The 21,521-nt window shown below is 35.4% G+C and overlaps 1 protein-coding gene across 3 annotated transcripts in view; it reads right to left on the reverse strand.

Annotated features, from left to right (window-relative positions):
• Positions 1-21,521, reverse strand: part of GMPS (guanine monophosphate synthase) — a 62,355-nt gene that overhangs the window by 34,113 nt on the left and 6,721 nt on the right. For 2 of the 3 annotated variants that reach the window (XM_074369082.1, XM_074369090.1), the window contains exons 2-3: positions 8,487-8,668; positions 5,268-5,382 (exon numbers count right to left, since the gene is read on the reverse strand). In XM_074369082.1, the coding sequence (XP_074225183.1) occupies positions 5,268-5,382; positions 8,487-8,668 (297 nt within the window). Of the gene's footprint in view, positions 1-5,267; positions 5,383-8,486; positions 8,669-15,212; positions 15,293-21,521 lie in introns of all 3 variants that reach the window. The other variant, XM_074369095.1, reaches the window with a different exon arrangement.

The raw sequence follows: 21,521 nt of genomic DNA on the forward strand, positions 1-21,521 counted from the left end.
ACATATACTTATTTTTTCCTTCCAGTTCTATTGAGATATTATAGAAGTTTAAGGTGTACAGCATAATGATTTGACCTTCATACGTCATGAAATGATTACCATGATAAGTTTAGTGAACATCCATCACCTCATATAGTTATGAAATTTTTAAAAAACAGAAAAAATATTTATCCTTCTGACAAGAACTCTTAGGATTTATTCTCTTAGCTTTTATATATAACATACAGCAGTGTTAACTGTATTTATACATGTTGTAGATTACATCTCTAGTACACATTTATCTTAAACCAGAAGTATGTACCTTTTGATTGCCTTCATCCAATTCCCCCTCTCCCTATACCCTGGGTCCAGGTAACCACAAATCTGATCTCTTTTCTGAGTTACTTTTTGAAGTATAATTGACCTACAAGACTGTATTAGTTCCTGTTACACAACACCCTGATTCAGTATTTCTAAACATTTCAAGGTCATCACCACAGTAAGTCTCATGACCATCCATCAGCATACTACCTAAGAATTGACTATTTTTCTCACTGTACACTTCATACTCATGACTTTTGCATCTGAAAGTTTGTACCTCTTAATTTACCTCACTTATTTCTCTCCTCTTCCCATCCTCTCCCCTCTGGCAAACACTTGCTTCTTCTCTGTAATAACTCTGTTTCTGCTTTGTTATGTTTGTTCATTTGTTTTGTTTTTTAGATTCCACATATCAATCTGATTCTGTCAGACTTATTAGCATAATACCCTCTAGGTCCATCCATGTTATGGCAAATGGCAAATGGCAGATTGCAATCTTTTTTATGACTGACTAACATTCCTCCGTGTGTTTGTGTGTGTGTGTGTGACATCTTATTTATCCACTCATCCGTTGATGGGCACTTAGGTTGCTTGGCTACTAATAATAATAGTAAATAATGCTACAATAAACATAAAGGTACACGTTTTCTAATTAGTATTTTTGTTTTCTTCAGATAAATATCCAGCAGCACACCCTGCTCTAGTCACCAGAGCTATATGTTCTAGGGGTGCCCCTGAAGTGGGTTGTACATGCTCTTCTGTTGTGCTCTTCTGCTGACTACTGTGTGCAGTCGGGCAGGCATGGCTCGTCCCCAGTCCTGTTGGTTGTTGCCAGGCCTTGCCCTGCATAGAGGCTGCTGGTGGGCAGGGACAGATATGAGGCAGCTGATTGCAGAGCCCCGGAGGTCCCAGGGCTAGTGCTGGTTGCAGAGCCAGGGGTACCAGATAGTGTCAGCCTGTTGGTGAGCCAGGCTGGCCCCTGACATGGCTGGCTATGGGGTTCAGGGTGTCCCAAAACTGATGTTGGCCTGCTAGTAAGTGGGGCTAGATCCCAGGGCAGCTGGTTAAGGGTCCCAAGTCGTCCCAGAGCTGTTTCAACCCCCTGGTAGGCGGGGCCAAGCCTTGGGCCCTCTGGTGGGTTGTCCAGATCCCAGGGTGCTGGGTGGTCAGGGGGTCCTAATCCCTGGCCCATTTGTGGGTGGAGCTGTGTTTCTGCCCAGCTAGCTGCTTGATCTGAGGCATTCTAGCACCGGTGCTCAGAGGCTGGTGGGTGGGGCCCATTCCCAGCACTAATAAGCTAGAGAGAGGATTCCAAAATGATCTTTGCCAACACCACTGTGCTCCTGGAAGAGTGAGCTCCTCAAAATGGCTTCCACCACCCCCACATTCCAGGAGTGTTCATCTACATGAGCTTTCCTGGAGGCTGACATCTTGATTGGATCATTAGCACCAAGACGCAGTCCCACCCAATAGCCTGTAGGGAAGCCTCAGGCCAAACAACACACAGGGTGGGAACACAGCCCCACCCATCAGCAGACTTCCTAAACCACAAAGGCCTCTAGACACAGCCCTATCCACCAGAGGTGCAGGACCAAGGTTCATCCAGCAGTGGCCAGGAAACCTATATAATCCTCTAGTTCAGCCTCATCCACCAGGAGCAGATACCAGAAATAAGAAAACAACAATCCCAAAGCCTGTGGAAGGAATCCACAAACACAGGCCAGACTCTAAACTGGGACTGGCTGGACCCTGGCCTGTGATAAGAGAGGAGTGTACTGCTGGGGGTATACCTCTCCAAGGTTAAGAAACGTAACTAATCTACCTAAAAATACAAATAGATAGACAATATGAGGTGGCAGAGGAATATTTCCCAGGCCAAGGCACAAGATAAAATCCCAGAAGAAGAAATAAGTGATGAGCAGATAGGCAATTTATCTGAGAAGTTTACAGTAATGATGGCAAAGATGTTCAGAGAACTCAGAAGGAGTACAGATGCACAGAGCGAAGTTTTTAGCAAAGAGTTGGAAAATATAAAGAATACCCAGAGCTGAAGAATAAAATCACTGAAATGAATAGCACACTAGAAGGAACCAAAAATAGACTAAATGAAGCAGAAGAAGACAGATTAGTGGAAATTTATACTGCAGAATAGAAAAAAGAAAGAATGAAAAGAAATGAGGCTAGTTTAAGAGAATTCTAGGACAACATGAAGTGCACTAATATTCACATTATAGGGGTCCCAGAAAGAAAAAAGAGAGAAAGAACCTGAGAACATATTTGGAGAGTTAACTGAAAACTTCCCCAACCTGGGAAAGGAAACAGTCACCCAAGTCCAGGAAGTGCAGAGAGTTCCACACAGGATCAACCCAAAGAGGAAAACACCAAGGCACATAGTCATCAAATTGACAAAAATTAAGGATAAGGAGAAAATATTAAAATTAGCAAGAGAAAAGCAACAAGTAACATACAAGGAAGCTCCCATAAGGTTATCAGCTGATTTTTCAGCAGAAACTCTAGACCAGAAAGTAGTGGCACAATATATTTAAAGTGATGAAAGGGGAAACCAACCAAGAACACTCTATCCAGCAAGTCTCTTGTTTAGATTTGATGGAGAAATCAAAAGCTTAACAGATAAACAAAAGCTAAAAGAATTCAGCACCACCAAACCAGCTTTTACAACAAATGCTAAAGGACCTTCTCTAGTCATCAAACCACAAGAAAAGATAACAAAAAGAAGAGGCAAAAAAAGACCTACAAAAGATTGCTTTGGCAGTTCAGGGTCTTTTATGGTAAATTTGGAATTGTTTGTTCTAGTTCTGTGAAGAATGCCAATAAGTATTTTGACAGGGGTTGCATTGGATCTGTAGATTGCTTTGGGTAAAATACGGCCATTTTGATAATGTTGATTCTTCCAAGAGCACAAGATATCTTTTCATTTCTCTGTATCATCTTCAATTTCCTTCATCAATGTTTTACAGTTTTCAGAGTATAGGTAACCTCCTCAGATAAGTTCACTTCTAGGTGTTTTGTTGTTTTTAATGCAATGGAAATGTTAATGCCAGTTATAAAATTCTGGTTTTTGAAGTAAAAAAAAGAAAGTGAATGAAGGGCTACAAATGGCAGAATATCCTTTTTTATGGGTGAGTCGTATTCCATTACATATATATGCTGCATCTTCTTTATCTATTCATCTATTGATGTGCACTTACGATGCTTCCATATCGTGGTAATTATAAATAATGCTGCTGTTAGTAGCGGGGTGTATGTATCTTTCTGAATTAACTCTTACTTTGTGGTTGGCTTAATTCTTTTGATAACTATGTAAGTTTAAAAAGATAAAGCTCTAAACATTCTTAGAAACAATGAACAGTACATATATATAAATTTTTTTAAATGTGCAGTATATTGTGTATATGTATTTACATGCAATATATTGTATATGTGCACTCAAATTATAACAATTCTACTTAAACTGAAAAATGAAAAAAATGGGGAAGAAAAAAAAAAAAAGGCCACCACCAGCGTCTGTGTCTCCATGGTGAGTTTCAGTTGCCTCCTGCCTCTCTGGGAAACTCTCTAAGATGTGCAGGTAGGTTTGACCCAGGCTCTTTTTAAATCACTGCTTCTGCCCTGGGTTTTGGATCTTTTAAAGATTGTGTTTGTACCCTTTAAGAGTGGAGTCTCCATTTCCCACAGCCCCCTGGCTCTCCTTAAAGTAAGCCCTATTGACCTTGAAAACCAAACATTGTGGGAGCTCATCTCCCCACTGCACGACCCAGGGCTGGGGAGTCCAATGTAGGGCTCCAAATTGTTGCTCCTTGGGGAGAATCTCTGCAGTGGTAATTAACCTCCCAGTCTGTGAGTTGCCCACCTAGGGGTATGTGTTTTGACTATACTGCAACTCTGCCCCTCCTACCCATCTTGTTGTGGTTCTTTCTTTATTTTATTTAGTTGTAGAAGATCTTTTCTGCTAGATTCTTGTCAACAGTTGCTCTATAAATAGTTGAAATTTTCATGTGCCCGTGAGAGGAGGTGGGCTTAGGGTTTTCCTACTTCACCATCTTGGCTACTCCCTAGATATAATTAATTAACTAACTTTACAGTGAAGACACCTGGCAAACACCATCTTAACCAAATGATGGAAATTAACATCACCTATCATGGTATTAATTGACATTTTGTGCCTCCTAAAGAGATGCTCTAACAGGAGCACAGCATCACTTCTGTGGCATTCCTGCCCCAAAATACATAACCTGAATCTAACAATAAGGAAACATCAAACAAACCAAAATTGAGAGCTATTCTACAAGGTCACTGAAATGTACTTCTTAAAAAACTGCCAAGGTCACAAAAGAGAAGGAAAGATTGAGGAATGATTCCAAACTAAAGGAATGCAAAGAGACATGACAACTAAAGACAATATACGTTCCTAGACTGAATTCATGACTTATAACAGACACTAATGAGACAACAGTAAAATGTGAATGGAGTCTGTGGATTAGACATTAACAATGAATCAATATTAAGTTCTTCATTCTGATAACTGTATTGTGGTTACATAGGAGAGAATCCTAGTGCTTAGATAATACAGGTAACAGAAATCATGTCTGCAATTTACTCTCAAAATGGTTAATAATGCCAACAATTGGGGAATTGAGTAAAAGTGTACAGGAGCTCTGTGTACTGTTTCTGCAACTTTTATGTATGTCTGAATGTCTAAATTTTGTTTGTTTGTTTTTTAATGGACAGTGTTTTGTTGTATGCAGTAATATAATTAGCTTCTTCTCTTAAAAATCCCCTCTCAGGTCAGTTCTGCCATACTAGTATTCATAAACAGTTGTAATATAAACAAATTACCTCATACAACTAAATATCCTAAATACTCTAAAGACAAAAAATACTAGTATGGTAGGAGTGATACAGAAAAAAATTAAGGCAACTCAAGGCAAATTCACAGATATATGTACCTGCATGCCATAGCAAATTCCAAGAACAGGCTTGCCAATGGTGAATATTGCTGGATCAAACCAAGGAGCATCTTCTGCATACACAGAATTAGGTCCTCCAGAAATGATAATGGCACTGTAGATTTAAGGAAGAGAATCAGTGAAGAATCTCTAGCTGCTCATTTTTATACAAAGTCTATGCCCTCTCCTGCATGTACCACTGAGAAAAAGACTCAATACAGGTTCTGAGATTTTGTTATGTTTCCAGTGTATTGTAGCAGATCCAGATTCAATCACAGCTAATTAACAGCCTCCTATACAGCTTAATTATGTTTACTTATTGCAATATGTGAAAGTTTATCAATTAAACAATCACCCGTTAATAAGCACAAACGTCCAAATATGTAACACCAATGTATCTATGAAGGTTAGCCTGAATTTGTTTTGTTTTCCTCATCAATGGAGAAAGTAAACAAGAATTCTCAAAGGAGACGGAGAAAACAGAGGTCTTCTGCAAGGTAAGGAGTAAAGTAGGTCACAGGAGGACAACTGACAGTATTATGAAGGCCCTGAAAGACTCAGAGCACAATACTTTACAATAAAGAATGGCAGAGAATGTGAAGAATTACCTAACTTTGCCTGTTTAAAACCTGTCCAACGTTCCCAACAGTTTTACCTGTGACCCAGGAATGGAAGCTAACATGATTTGCCTCACATGCCCTGCTCTCAGAGCCCAAGTCAAAATTATTACTTAGCTACATTATAATTTATGGAACATTCTATGGGTTAATTTGGGAATAGAACTATTATTATAAAGAAAGTTGAACACTGAGGCCTATATCTCTCAACCTCTGATACATCTAACTTTGGTCCTCAGCATTCAACCAAAAGAATTTTACAATACTTCAAATATTTTGAATTTTACATAAAAATTCAGATTTTGAGGTTTCCTTTAGGAAAAAGGAGGGGGGAAAACCTGTCAACACTGGACCTTCACCCTCACGTGGCTACAAATAACTGGAATCACAGGGAGACTTGCACCTTCAGACTACTCATGCTCTCCAGTTTGCCACACATGCCCAGTTACACAGTACAGGCATACTTATGCTCTTTACTCAATTTAAGGTATTTTCAAACTCTTTTTAAGTTTGAATTTGTAGAAATTCTAATTTATCTGTATTTCTAAAAGAAAATGCATTCCAAGATCTAACTAAAATCTACTTACAAATAAATTTGGACTACAATTCACTTTATAATCAGCAGTTGCTTGCCACATAAAAACATATAAACCAAAATGTTAGACTTATAATACATCCAGAAAAATAATGTAACTCAATTTCATAAAAATTACAAGCTAGCATATAGTTTTTTAATATATAACAATAATTTCAGGGAGCGCAAAAGCCCTAATCTTTGAACTTTGTACTGGTAACATGAATTATGGTACACATTACATCAGTTAGCTTATTTCCTGGCAAAAGAAACTGATAACAACCTACTCAGATGATAAATGGGACATCTTTAAGATAACAATTTTAAAGGGATGCGGGGTTAGCCCAAAGGGTAAATATATAACATAGCTCCTTAAAAATGCAGAAGATAGAATTCTATAAAACATGTTTAATAATCAAGATCTCTAGAATTTCAGTATGTTTTATTTAGTTTTATAAAGGATAAGCACCATGGGACTGCCCAGCATTCCTCATTAATCTGCTAAACAACTCAAGGCTGTAAGATTCTTAATACTATTAAAAAGAAAAGGCAATGGACTTAGTCAAGGATAAAACTCAAGCAGCACTTAAACCAATTATGAAAATTCTTATCTCAATAAGTCTTAAGATGAGCTAATTACCCATTCTGAGTTTTCTATTTCTATTGTGCTATTATTTTGAAATTAAATTGCAATTACCAGGCCCAGTAAGCCCCCCAAGGCATTCGATACCAATTTTATGTATTAGACAGATGAAGGTTCTGAAAACAGGTTAAGATGTCTCTCATGTCATAAACCTAAAACTTATTCTAGAAAAAGGGTGTCAAATAGCTATCTCAGCAAAAAGGATTATAGCAATGAAGGCCTCAGTACTATAGTTCCTACTCTTCTACACAGAGAAGAAGCTCTAGGCATGAGCAGGACCTAAGAACCATTTATGAACAGGTAATTAGGTGACAAGAAAAAAAAAAATTAGACTTCTATTACCACGAATTGGTTACCCTATTCTAAAACATCTGGTCTAGATTAGTTTGCTGGGGCTTTGTTTGTTTTGTTTGTTTGTGGTGGCGGGAATGAAGGAGCTTGGATTTAACATTCATATTTCTTGCAATTTTTTGATTCCCTTAAAACTGGTTCTCTCTGGCAAATCAAGACAGTTGAATTAGATGAACTCAAAGGATCCCTTCTTGCCCTAAAATTCTACAGTTTAAAAGGGATAGCTGTTTTAAATCTGCATCCTAAAACTAGAATAGGGTTAAATTTAAGCCTGCCTTTTCTGATTTCCAATTCACTCTATTTCAGAAATAAGAATCACAAGAAAATTTATACACGTCTATGGAGTTTTAAAGTTAACCATTTTTCTAATGGAAAAAAATGTGTTTTTAAAAAGAACACATTATATTTTGAAAGAAACATAGCATTAAGGTTTAAGAGCCATTTAAGGATATAAACTGCAGTTGCCTGCTTCTGAATAACGCTCTTTATAAAGAATGAACATTAATTCCATGAGAGAAGACACTGCATCAACCCGAAATAGTTGTTAAAGGAAAAAGCTATGTAAGTTAGATGTCGTTTTGACTAGATTTAAGAGTACATGCTGTGGAATTAGCCCTTATATTAGACTTAGGAAGTCTTCATACTAGAAACTAGTCTCTGGGGATAAGAAGCAGAGACATATTGTACACAGGATCTAATCCAGGTATTCTAGCTATTATATATGTTCCTTTGATCAAATGCACTGGGATCAATGAATGAGTGAATGACCATAATAGTAAATCTAAGCCTGACCGAGAAATCCTATAAAACATAAGATATTTAAAATATGATATGATAAATTCTTGTAACTGTGCATTTAAAATTAAGGCAATCTTTTCCTTTTTTTTTTTTTAAATCAGAGCCATGAGAAATTTCTTGTAAAACCATTCCATGTCTTATTTTCATTAAAAAATTCAGCACCCTGGCAAATTAATAATAAAATATCCCACAATCTAAGCTCAACCTTCTCAGAAAAACGTAAGTGAAAAGTCTACCGGAACCCTTGCTCCTTTATGGCAAACGCTGGTGTTTCCAAGGGGAAGATTTCAGACTGCACAAACAGTTCCCTCACTCTTCGGTCTATGACTTTCCCGTATTGAGCACCCGCATCCAGAATGACAACAGCTCCTTCATAGTGGTGGTGGCCATCCTTAAGGTCTCCTCCGGCATTCTCCAGCTGCAAATATTAACACAAATGTCTACTTAATTATAAAAATTAGAGCTACTTTCAAAAATTGTGATCACAGCAGCTCCAAAAACACACAGAAACAAAAATGGTTAATTTAGGATTTTGAGTTGCCAACTCAAAATACTTCTTTTAAAGGAAAGAGTTTTACATATATTCATCCACAGGAATAAATAAAAGCTACCATCTATTGACTACATGATATAGTCACTTCATGTTTAAAGAATCTTCTGCACATTATCCAGTAATAGGGTAAGCATACAACCCAGCTAAGTCAAAATATAGTACTGGTTTATGCCATGCCTGTTATACTGGCATTATCATTAATAGTGCCTCCTTCAAATTTCAAAAGCATCCCAGTTTGGACAATAAATTATATGACCGCCCTATCTAATAGTCACAGCATCCCTGTGAGGGACATACTGATGAGGAACTGAAAGTTCCCTGCCAGAGTATAAGCATGCCCAAATTCACTTTACTAGCATTTTTATATTACCTGAGAAAAATTATACATATGCATCTAACCCACAAGAGTAAAATTTTAAAAACATTTTTTAATCTTATCTCTGACAAGTGTGCATTGAGAACATTTTTTTGGGAGAGCAATTCAGAAAAACGTAAAACCTTAACTCTGTGTGCTGAAATATTTAGCCGGAGTGTGCTAAAATATTTACCTGGAACTGGTTTCAAAATAAAGCAAAAGTAGGTAGGTATGGATGAAACAAGATTGCCTACGTACTGAAATCATTGAAACTGGGTGATACATACATTGTGTTTACTTTAGTCTCTCTCCTGTTTTTATAAATTTTACATGAGAAAAAGCTTTAAAATGTTTATGTACCCTGGAAAGTCACTTGGAGAAAGCATATACAATATGATCCCATTTCAAAACATTTTGTGTAAAAGTGCAAGAGTGTATATGTATGAGAAGAAAATGTATAGACAGATTACACACTAAAAGATTAACAGAGGCTGTATCTGAGTAACGAAACTAGTAAGCTATTTAAAATTTGTCTTTTAGACTCTTCAGTATGTTCTAAATGTTTACAACAGATGTATTTTTGGAGTTTTCCCCCCTCCAGTTGTAAAATTTGTACATTAGAAAACCTTATAAACCAGTTCTTAAAGGCACTTACACAATCCTTTCACCCTTCTTGCGTCTCCATTTATGTGAGATGCAGACCTCACACCACCACTCACCCTTCTGCAGTAAGCGAAAAAGCAACAATCATAGCCACATCTACAGAGGAGGATTTGTGAGAGGGACCTAACCACAGTCCAGAAGGAATTACTCAGATCACAAAAATGAAGGTTTTAATCACATGAACACTGAACAATGTAGAAAAATCAGATCATGGAAAACAGAAGTTTATAGAATATATTAGTTCAAGAAATGCTAAAACTTTCTCCTTTCATACCATTACCTTTAGTCTTTCTGTATACACACCCTTTAAGATTAAGGAATTTATCTAAAAATTCTTAATCTATTTTTAGTAAAGATTAAAGTATTTTTAAAAGATTACTATGTTATTGTGTAAGTTTCTGATACGGTTCCATTATCACCTTCAAAATTTTCATCAAATACAAGGACAACCTATTTTTTTCATATTACAAGCAGAGTTCTCACTATGTATAATTTTGAAATGCATGAATTTCATGCTATGTTTTATATCAAGGTTTAGTTAACGAAAAACAGTCCCTAACATCATGGTTCAAATTTCAGTTAACATATATTAACTGTAATTACATACAGTACAAACCTTGCTCATCAATCCACAAGTTATCAAGTAAACAGCAGGTGAACATCATGATCAGTGACCAAGCCCGTTCTTTCTTTCAAAGTCTGTTGGTGACTAGTCACTGCACAACAAACAGCCAAGAGTGTGGTAGTGTTGCCTCCTTGTTGTCCGGCGGTAAGTCCACATCACATTTTACACATATGGATAAACCAAAGAAGTGGTCTGACAAGCAAAATCAAAGTGCAGCAAAGAAATGAAAAGTGATATGCTGGAAGTGAAATTCGAGTCCAGCGTGAATGGAGTTATAGAAGAAATAGCTGGCCGCGGCAATGTTGGCACTGCTGCTGTGTGAGCCCCTCTAGATGTGCAGTCAGACCCACTTAGTGAAGGAAAACTTATCAACATCAATGAGGGAAGCAGTTGTGATAAAAAGGATGACAATGTCCCAGAGGAAATGACTCCAGGGAATTATTCCCAATTAAAGAAACTCTGAGATATTTCATGACATGCAAAGGATAAAATATTGAAAACCATCAAAGCACAGAAAAGATCTGAAGGGAAACACTGTGTAAAAAACTTATCAAGAGTAGTTTAAAAAGAAAAGCAATTCTCAGTGTTTCTAATGTTTTAAGTCATACCAAATAGTAGTTTCACTATTTTCCCTATCCTTTTATAATTAATAGTAAGACTTAATATGTCAACAAAGTTTTGTAAAAGTCACAAAACCATCGTAATTTTTCCATTGATTTTAAGATTGCTTTGCATGGTTTCAGCTGGTAAGATCATTTTTATGATCATTTTACTATTGTGCAGCAAGGACTGTCTATTTGTTTAAATCAACAAATTTTTACTTAAATAAATTGATTTTAAAAGAAAAGTTTTGTTTCCTTAGTATGTTTTAAAATGTTCAATCAAATGACACCAGAGATCACTGAGGAAACACGGTATCCTTGGCCTCATATCTTTCTACCTCAGCTATCAACTTGCCTATCCAGCACAAAGCTTCAACAACTCAGGGAAAAGCAAAAAGGTCACCAGTAATAAAAGCAAAAGTTTCTTTCTCTTTCCCTAAAAACCTTGAATCTATTTACTCCTACTTCACATAAAGTTGAAAGTTTGATCATTAGACTTACAAAACTTCACCAGATTAGAAAAAGTAGCCTAATGAGAAAAATAGCTCAGTAGTCACATCAATAGTAGAGACAAATGAAATTCCACATCGCAAGACAGAAAAACCTATTTTATCTATTTATAGCATCTATTAAAAAGTAAAAACGAAAGTCTAAAGGTTTAAGGTTAACCCCCCTCTCAAGTGACCTAGGTAATCACAATAAAGTAAGTGATGTTCATAAAGATATCTTTTAAGACAGCAAAAAAAAAAAACATTAAGGAAAAACTAAACCATATTCAGAACCCTATTGAAGAATAAAGCAAAAGAATCTTGCAGATTCTGTAGAGATGGAAATGGCACTGGGGAAGGGTATATATAGCTCAAGTAACAGAATGCATGCTAAGCATACATGAGGTCCTGGGTGCAGTCTTCAGTTATCTCCATTAAAAAAAAAAAACCTAATTAATAAATAACTAGACCTAATGACCTCCCCACCTCCAAAAAAAAAAAAAAAAAAAAAAAAGATGGAAATGGCATCATTTGGGGATCTTCTTGAATTCCCAAATATCACTGAACAACCAGACAGCAAACCAAAACCCAAGACATACATAACTAAATGACAAGTTATTCCCCCAAGAATCCCAAAATGCAAGCTGGTGGGAACTAAACAGTCACAATCCCTAGTGTTAACAGCAGCTGTGTGCCTCATGTAACAACCAGGTCTCATAAAAGAATCTGAGGATAGAATTCCAAAATAGCCAACAGGTACTAGCTAGAAAGCACAGGGGCCAATGTAAGAACAGTAGCTGCACTGGGAAGTGTGCCCACTCTTAACGGTGCACAGGTGGCAACAAACAGGCCAGAGCTCCCTTCCAGGTCAGAGCTCACAGTAAGGAGCAACTGCTGGGAGCAGAATCAAAATTAAGTAGGATAAGGACAAGGCAAAAGGAAAACAGAAGGGCCAGACTTAAGGAGAATGAATCAGTGCCAGGAATGCTCAGAAAACAAACTGCCATGATTTAACATAAGAGGGAACTCTATCAAAAGTTGCAGACATTATCTGAATATTCGTTCTAAAAATTCAAGAGATTAAATTTACATAAAAGAGAAACAATAAGCAGAGAAGTTAAATCCCATACAAAGTTACTAAAAGTAAAAAAGGAAATAAGGAATAAAATAATATTTCTAAAGAGAGTAAGTCAGAAAGACATACTCAACAGATCAAAACTGGAATGTATTATTTCTAAGTGAGCTAAAGACATTAAGCAAATTATGCAAAGCATGAAAGAATATGAATCAAAATTTGACTATGAACACAGAATGACCAATCCCAAGACATCCTCTTAATAGTATTATGGGGCTTTAAAGAAAAAATTTTTTAAATATTTTGGGTAAAAAGCACACAACTTCTAATTCACTCAACTGAACACTCGTTACGTGTAGATTTCCTTATCTATGTTTCATTTTACAATAAAGAAAAAGAAGGGAATTAATATTTAGTTTGTACCTATTATTTAAGGTGTTTTACATATTTTCTTATTCATAAAGTATTTCTGTTTTACAGACAAAGAAAATGTTACTTCCCTGGTAACAGGACTAAAATGGTAGGTCTTTTCAAACTCCAAGACAATTAGCACTACAGAAGGTAGTAATATAAATATGCATCGTATTTTTGGAAGACTACCTTCAAAGTTACTTTTTTAATATCTTGGTGCCTTATTAAAAGGGGTAAAGCGTTATTATTTTTAAGTTTGCTTACATGAGTGAAATAATGTTCTGCTGATGTCTGAGAAAATATATAAATGATTTTGGAAACTGAATTTCATCAACACTAAACTTACTTGGGTAGATGCCTTTGAAAGGCCTTTCAAAATAGAAGACTTCAATTGTTGAAACAAAATTAAAAGTTTCAGGATTAAAAAAGATTTTAAAAACACCTACCCACACACATTTTAGTGATCTGGGATTCTCAACTGCCCAAAATAATCCTTTCATTACCAAAAGGCTACTGGAAGATTGACCACAATACTTAATCCAATCTCACCACACCTGTAACTAAAAAAAACAGTACATTCACACCCATAACTAAAAAAATAGTACATTTCTTCACAAAATTATCCAACACCTCAGGTACTTTAGATGAATCAACTTCACTGAAGGTTTTTCACAAGAGACCATCACCTCACATACAACGTTGAAGTTTGAGCTTACAACCAAAGGATTAAATCAAAGAGTCAGACTCTAGCTCTTGACCTTATACTATGCTTGCTCTACCCTCCTTTGATTTTGAAAAATTACAAACCTACAAGAAGTTGAAAATCAAAAGCATCCTCTACCTAAATTTAACAATCAGTAACATTTTAGGGGGGTGGAGACAGCTTAGTGGTAGAGCTGCATGCTTAGTGTGCACGAGGTCCTGAGTTCAATCGCCAGTACCTCTATTAAAAAAAAAAAAAAACTAACATTTTGCTTCATTTGTTTTATTTATATTTATGTATACTTCCCCGCTCCCTGAAAAACTGGAGACTAAACTGTAAATACTTAGCTCCCCAAAAAAACTTTCCATCATGTAGCTCCTACAAAGAGGGATATTCTCCTACACAATTACAATACCATTATCACACCCAACAAATTAAACACTAATATTATGTATTTCCCCAAATGTCACAAATACCCTTATGGCTTTTTTAAAAATTCCAGGACCCTACCAAAGACAACTTTGCACACACATTAATCTAGAACTACTCACCTCTTCACCTTTTTATGGTCCTTCACAACATGGACATTTTTAAAAGTTCAGAGCAAGCTTTTTGCAGAATGACCCACAACCAGGATCTATTTGTTGCCTCAAGATTATACTCTAGATAAATCTTTTTTTTTTTTTTTGTAAAATTGGCAACAATTTTACATTGATGATGATTTTACATTGACTTCTCCTGATGTGATACAACGGCAAGGACACAATGCCATTTTGTTCCGCTACCAGGGATATCTACTTTGATCACTTGATTCACATGACTGTGTGCTTGAAAGAAAAAAAGAAAATCTGATTTAAGCCCTCCCCCTGCTTAAAATCCTATAGCAACTCTCCCTTAGAATAAAGTTCAATAAAGGCGAAAATACTTTCGAAGCCCTATGATGCCTTGGCCTACTCTTTTGCCTAAATTGTCATTTTAAACTTTCCACAGCCCTTCAGAGTCGTATGCTGTCCTCTCTGGCTGAAAAATCCCAACATGGATGAATCAATCTCAGATACGTCAACTGAAAGGAATCAGACATCTCTGAAATCATGCTATAACTTAAATTTTCCATTAGCCCAATGACAAAACTGTCATTGCCAAGGTCATAGTTACATACAATTTGACATAAAACCCCTTAGGGGAGAGTGATTCCCAGAATCTCTCAGTTAATTTTCCTTAGAGCAGAAAGATGCCCCAATAGTTCAGGGAAAGAAACACAGGTGAGCTTGGCTGAAAGTCATCTAGAATAGACATGCTGGAGCTTTCTGTAATTCATCAAGTATGTCATTTCCCTATTCATTCTATGCACAGTTGAGAAAGATCCCTGGAAAGTACAGTGGCTTGTTATTCCTACTGGTATCACTGAACAAGTGCAATCCCTTAACATTTCAGTCAGCAAAGCTTTTTACAAACCATTTGAAGAAGGACTGAGTTCTGGTTATTACCTGAAAAACTTCCATTGACATCTTCTGGTAAGATTAAGGAAGCACTAGTGTCAAAAATTCCAGAATGAGTTGTCAATGGCCTGGAAAAAAAATCCCAGAAATAATTGAGCATCCTCAAGAAATACTGAATCATCAAAATTCTTGATGGAATAAAAGATCTGTGGAAAAACAGGACCTGGACAACTCAAGTCAAAAAGTAATTCAGAAGAGGCTAAATGTGAATAAGGTTTAGAAACACTAAAACTATTTCATATAAATATAGAGATCTTTTATCTACATCTAGTTGGTATGTGATTCTTTAAAAAAAAAAAAGTAAGTCTGCTACAATATATAAAAAAAATTCTAGGTGCAATTACTGAATACAGGTGACAGTGATTCAGTTGTTCATTTTATGTAACAAATGTATAAAATGCCTATAGTTATACACCTAAGAAAAATCTAGAAGTCATGCGACATCCCCTGATGCAATAATACACAACACTGAATATACATTTAGTCGTTTAAGCAATGCTTACTTATTACCGACCGTTTCACGTTACCTACATTATGATCACTGACTTTTGTTCCATTTGTCCTATAATTTCAACACATTTGTAGATATTAAATATTATAATTTTGATCACTCAATTTGTTTGAATTCATTCTCTCTCTCGTTTAATCCAAGTATGCAACCTACAGGCCTCAAATGGAATATCATCAATAAGTTACTATGTTTAAGTTTTCAGTGTTCAACAAGTTTGGGAAATACAAGTCCCTAGTGAAATATGGTGTTGACATAGCCGTTCAATGTTCTTGGTTAGTTAATGAGTTCATACATTGAGGAAACACTCTTCCCTAATGAGATTTCAAGCCTGTAGTTATTCATCACTCTTATTTTGTTTCTACATGTTATTTGGGGCCATGCTACTATCATTTCGGTATTATCTTTCTAATTTCTAATTAAATTATTTTTTCTCCTTTTCTGAACTAATCTGTAGTACTTCTGATTAGAACATCATCTTCTCTTGAGTAAACAACTGTAGCTTTTGATTCTTCAAAGTCATTATAAATCCTCTTCTCCCCTATCTACAAAGGTACGAACAGCTCCTTTCAAATTCAAATGGGCACCATTCCTGAACAGTCTGAACGTATTATCTAAATCAATGAATTAAAAAGCAGTTTAGCTCAGACTCAGATACTACTTTTAGCAGCCACTTAAAGACAGCCATAACCCATATACACAAACCCTAATCATGGAAGTGGTTGAGAAATTTCAGCTTCTCAGATAAAATATAGCATTAATGGGTTTAATTTATACATATGATCACTGGGTAATAAAATAAACACACAATTCTAAATTATCTTTCTTTTCTAACTTCAAGGGAAATAAAAAATTATTCCAGTGTCACAATTTCTAATTCTAATTTTTAAACCTTTTGAAATCAATGATCTATTTTCCCCTTTGATTTCAATGATCCTAAAAGAGGTCTTTTGAGAAAGTTATAGCAATGTTATTTGGTTGACAAACTATAACTAAGAAAACTTGGCACTGTTGATTAAAATTAAAGTACACTATTCTTTACCTCATTTTAAATCCTTAAAAAGTTTTATTATAGCTACTTTTCCCATTCAATGGTCAGCATTAGCCAACTGAGAAACAAGGTGATCTCTAGATAAATCAAAACTACTATTAATTAGCCCAAATCATTCTGGGTTTTTTTTTCTGAAAGTTGGCAATATACACACCCAAACAGCATTCAGTAACTGTTGTCATACCACTAAAATATCAGAAGGAAAAGTTCTGAATTATGTTCAACCTGATTTTCTTAGTTACACTCCTCACAGGTTTTTTTCTTTATGTTAACCTTTAGTTTTCCTGACTGACTCTGCATTCTAATTGTGGCTGAGGTCTATTATTTTAACAAAAAATACTGCCTTGGATTGAATGGGCTACACGACACTATAGAACCAAAGGTTCCTTGCAAAGAAGCAAACAAAGAAACAGAAATACAGTTTTAGCCTCCCTTCAGTTCATCACCTCATACTATCAGTATGACCTCAGATGACAACACTTTTCAAGCAGAGATGAAAGATAATCAAAGGGCTATCTCTTTAAATATACTGAGTTTGTGAAGAGCTTCAATTTTGCCTCTCTTATAAAATCACTATTCCTAAAACACGTTTAAGAATTAGTTTTAGCTTAGAAGAGATCTATACTTTTTTCCGTAAGAAAAACTATAGTTTAAGCAGTAGAATGTCAGTTTTACAGGTATTCAGCACACAGTCCGTTTTTCAAGATGCTACTATTATACTTCATAATCCCAATCTCCATTCTATATCTTGCCCTTTCAACTGTCACATGTGCCTGAACTATACTTTATTGAAAATAATGATGAGTTAATAGAACTTGAAAAAACTATGAACCAAATTTGTGAAAGTTATGGGAAGGAATCAAGTATACATTCTGCTTTTTTAGTATCAACTCTGCCACAAGTAACCATAGGGTTAATGAGAGAAAGTTCTTTATAACAGTTCCAGAAAAAACAGAATTAGAATATCACCACTTTGCAATCTCTTATAAAATAATGGATCTAAGTTACTGTGGTCCACAAAAGGACCAGTGCTGGTCTGCAAACTGTCACCAGTCCATAATAGGAAAATGTACATAAGTTTTATATAAGCATTTATAAACTTATAAAACAAGTTGAGAGAGTAATTTTATTTCCTTGAATCTGTAATAAAAATTTAGGGCTTTTATTCTCTGCATTAGATTTTTTAATTATAAATATCTAAAAAGGTATTTTACAAAAACAGTAGTTATGGTGGATTGGAATTTTTTAAAAACTGGTTATTTATTGCAGATCTGTGAGAAGCACTGAATTAGATATTAGCTATTAAAATCATTAGGTAAAAGACTGATGAGGCATTTGACAATGGATGGATAAGACAGCAATGCCCTGAATCAAATGACCAATCTTAACCTACAAAAATAGATCAGACACATTTAACTTACTAAGGCACTAAGTAAACATATATGAAGGAATATTAACCACATGTTTGTAACTGCTAAGCTGAATGATGAGGACATTATAGTCTTTGCTCTATTTGTAGGTATTTTTAATTTTCCATATATAAGAGACTACACTATTCTTCACTGTTTCCTATGTACATGCCTTTTGTCAAGTCACTTTGCAGTTTGTCCTATTATAAGCAGAATATATTTCCTCACTCTTGACACTGGGCTCAACCATGAGACCTGCTATGACCAATGTAACGCAGGCAGAAGTGATACTGTGCCAAGTCTTAAGCCATCTTAATGCTTCCACTTGTCTCCTGTACTTCTGCCATTATTATGAAAGCACCATGAGCCTACTTACTCATTGAAAACGATGAGAGCGGTGGAGCTCAGCTGAGTTCAACCACAAACTCCTGGGCATGAAATTAGCATCACGTCTTTCTGAAAATGTTTCTAATACTACCTAAGTGAAAGTTCAAAGAACCATCTAACACCAAAGTATCCATGGCAGGTTATGAATCAATAACAAATTGTAATTCTGCTTTCTCTGGCCATATATAACAAATACATAAGAATGTAGGGCAGTGGGGGAGGGTATAGTTCAAGTGGTAGAGTGCATGCTTAGCATGTATGAGGTCCTGCGTTCAATCACCAGTATTGCCTCTATAAATACACATACATACACACACACACACACACACACACACACACATACACACACAAATCTAATTACTTACCCCCCTCCAAAAAATAATGTAGGGCAAATTGTACAAAATGGTTATTATTATGCTTAGTTTTCTGTGACCTCCCTCAACTTCAAAATATACATTACACACAGGGGGAGGGTACAGCTCAAGTGCGAGAGCCCATGCCTGAGGTCCTGGTTTCAATTCCCAGTATCTCCTCTAAAAAATAAATAAATAAACCTAATTATCTCCTACCTCAAAAAATATATATATATATACATACACACAGTACACTGAATATTTAGCTTTAGTGATTAAAATATAATTGTATACTTACCTCTTTTTTTTAAGGAGGTAACTAATGAAGGAAAGACAACAGTGAAGAGAAACCACATAGGGGCACTACTAAATAAACTCTTGAAAAGCTAGGCCTGGTGAACTCAAGAGGCACCACAGGAGACAGGGTAATATGCCTCACAAACAAACTGATAGAAATTTTCTTACCAAATAACCTGAAAACAACTTTCATGTGAAGATACTGCACCAATGCTAAGGTTGTTCAAAACATCTAATGTTATTAAATCCAGAATGCTTCAAGTTCTATTTATTTTCATCAGTTTTATTGTCAAATTATTTTTTAATTTAAAATTCACAGATAAACAAGTTCATACCGCATAGCACAGGAAACTATATTCAATATCTCACAGTAATCTACAGTGAAAAAGGATATGAAAACAAACATATGTATGTATATGTATGACTGAAGCATCCTGTACATCAGAAACTGACACAACATTGTAAGCTGACTGTACTTCGATAAAAATATATATATACAAATTTAAAATTAAAATTGCTACTATCAAATAAAGTAGTGGTTCATTTCTCTTGGTTTTTATAAACCTATCTAAAAGGAGCTTATTTGTGTACAAACCATATACTATTTTCATTAAAATACAGCTGAGCAAGATACTTTTAAAAATATCCTTAAGCATAAAATATTATAATAGAACTTTTTATAAGTTTGTTCTACTACACCAAGGTTTATCTCTTCCAGGCATCAAGGAGCCTATTACTACAGTCTAAATATTCCAAGCTGGAGGAAATGGGAAATACCAAACCTATTAAGGATTATCCTCTGATCCAGCAATTTCACTCCTAGGTATTTATACAAGAGACATGAACACCTATGTCCACAAAAACTGAGAACAATCCAAATGGCCATCAACATGTGAATGCATAAATAAACTCTGGCATATCTATGTGGAACACTACATAACAATAAAAATGAACAACTGATACACACAACAACATGGATAAATCTCAAAAATACTGTGTTGAATAAAAGCCAAAATCATTGTGTGATTCTACTGATACATAATTCAAAAACAGACAAAACTGATGTATGGATATAGAAATCAGAACAGTGGTTGCTGCTGGAGAAGTGGAGGGGCCGACTGTCAAGGGGCATGATGGAAATTTGGGAGTGATGGAAATGTTCTATATCTTGATTGGGGTGGTGGTTACATGAGTTATATATATATATATATTTGTCACAAGTCAAATTGTACACTTAAAGATCTGTGCACTTCACTATATGTAGATTTTACCTCTATACAAATAAGTAAAAAAAAAAAAAATCACTTATTAGTGACTTTTTCAAACTACCATTTCTCTCCACAAACTAAAAGGCAATGCTACAATAAGTAACTGTTACCCTCAGCCTTCAGGAGCACTGGATGGTCATGGTCAGTAACACTGGATGGTCATGGTGTCAATAACAAAGCCAACACTCATTCAAACCTATGAGCCACTCTTGTTTCAAAACCAAAGTCCATCAAGTTAAATCCACTTAAATGGACTGATTAATCACCCATTAAAACTTTATTCCTAAAAATGTTCAGTCTAACTCAAGCTATATCCATTCAAAGTATAGCAACTACCTCCAAAAGAACTATCTTCTTCAGCCGAATGCTCTAAGTCTTGTGCAGCAATATGAAAATGGCCCACCAAAATGTAACCAAGGGTCCGACTCCAAAAACTGATCACATAAAGCAAATTTAGTAAAAAGTGAATGGTATCCCAATTCATTCTATGAGGTCAGAATTGTCCTGACACCAAAAACAAAGACATTATAAGAAAACTCCAAGCCATTATTGCCTATGAATGTAGACGTGAAAATCAACAAAATTAACAAGTCAAATTCAGCAACATATAAAAAAGGATTATACATCATTACCAAGAGAGATTTATCCCAGGAATGCAAATTTGACTTAATATCTAAAAATCAATTAATCTAATTTATCAATTAATACAATTAAGAACAAAAACCATATAATCATCTGAATATATGTAGAAAAAAGTATTTGTCAAAATCCAATATCTTTTCATAAAAGACAATCCACAAACTAAGAATGAAAGGAAACTCCCTCACTCTGATAAAGGGCATCTTTGAAAAACCCACAGCTAACATCACATTTAGTGATGAAAAACTAACTGCTTTTTCCCCACTAAGATCAGGAACAAGAATTTCTGCCTTTACCTAATTTCTATTCAGAAATGAAGTAGACATATTAGCCAGGGTAATTAAGCAAGAAAATGAAATTAGAAGTACCTAGAGTGGAAAGGAAA

The sequence above is a fragment of the Camelus bactrianus genome, chromosome 1 (genome assembly GCF_048773025.1).
Source record: "Camelus bactrianus isolate YW-2024 breed Bactrian camel chromosome 1, ASM4877302v1, whole genome shotgun sequence".
Classification (NCBI taxonomy): domain Eukaryota; kingdom Metazoa; phylum Chordata; class Mammalia; order Artiodactyla; family Camelidae; genus Camelus; species Camelus bactrianus.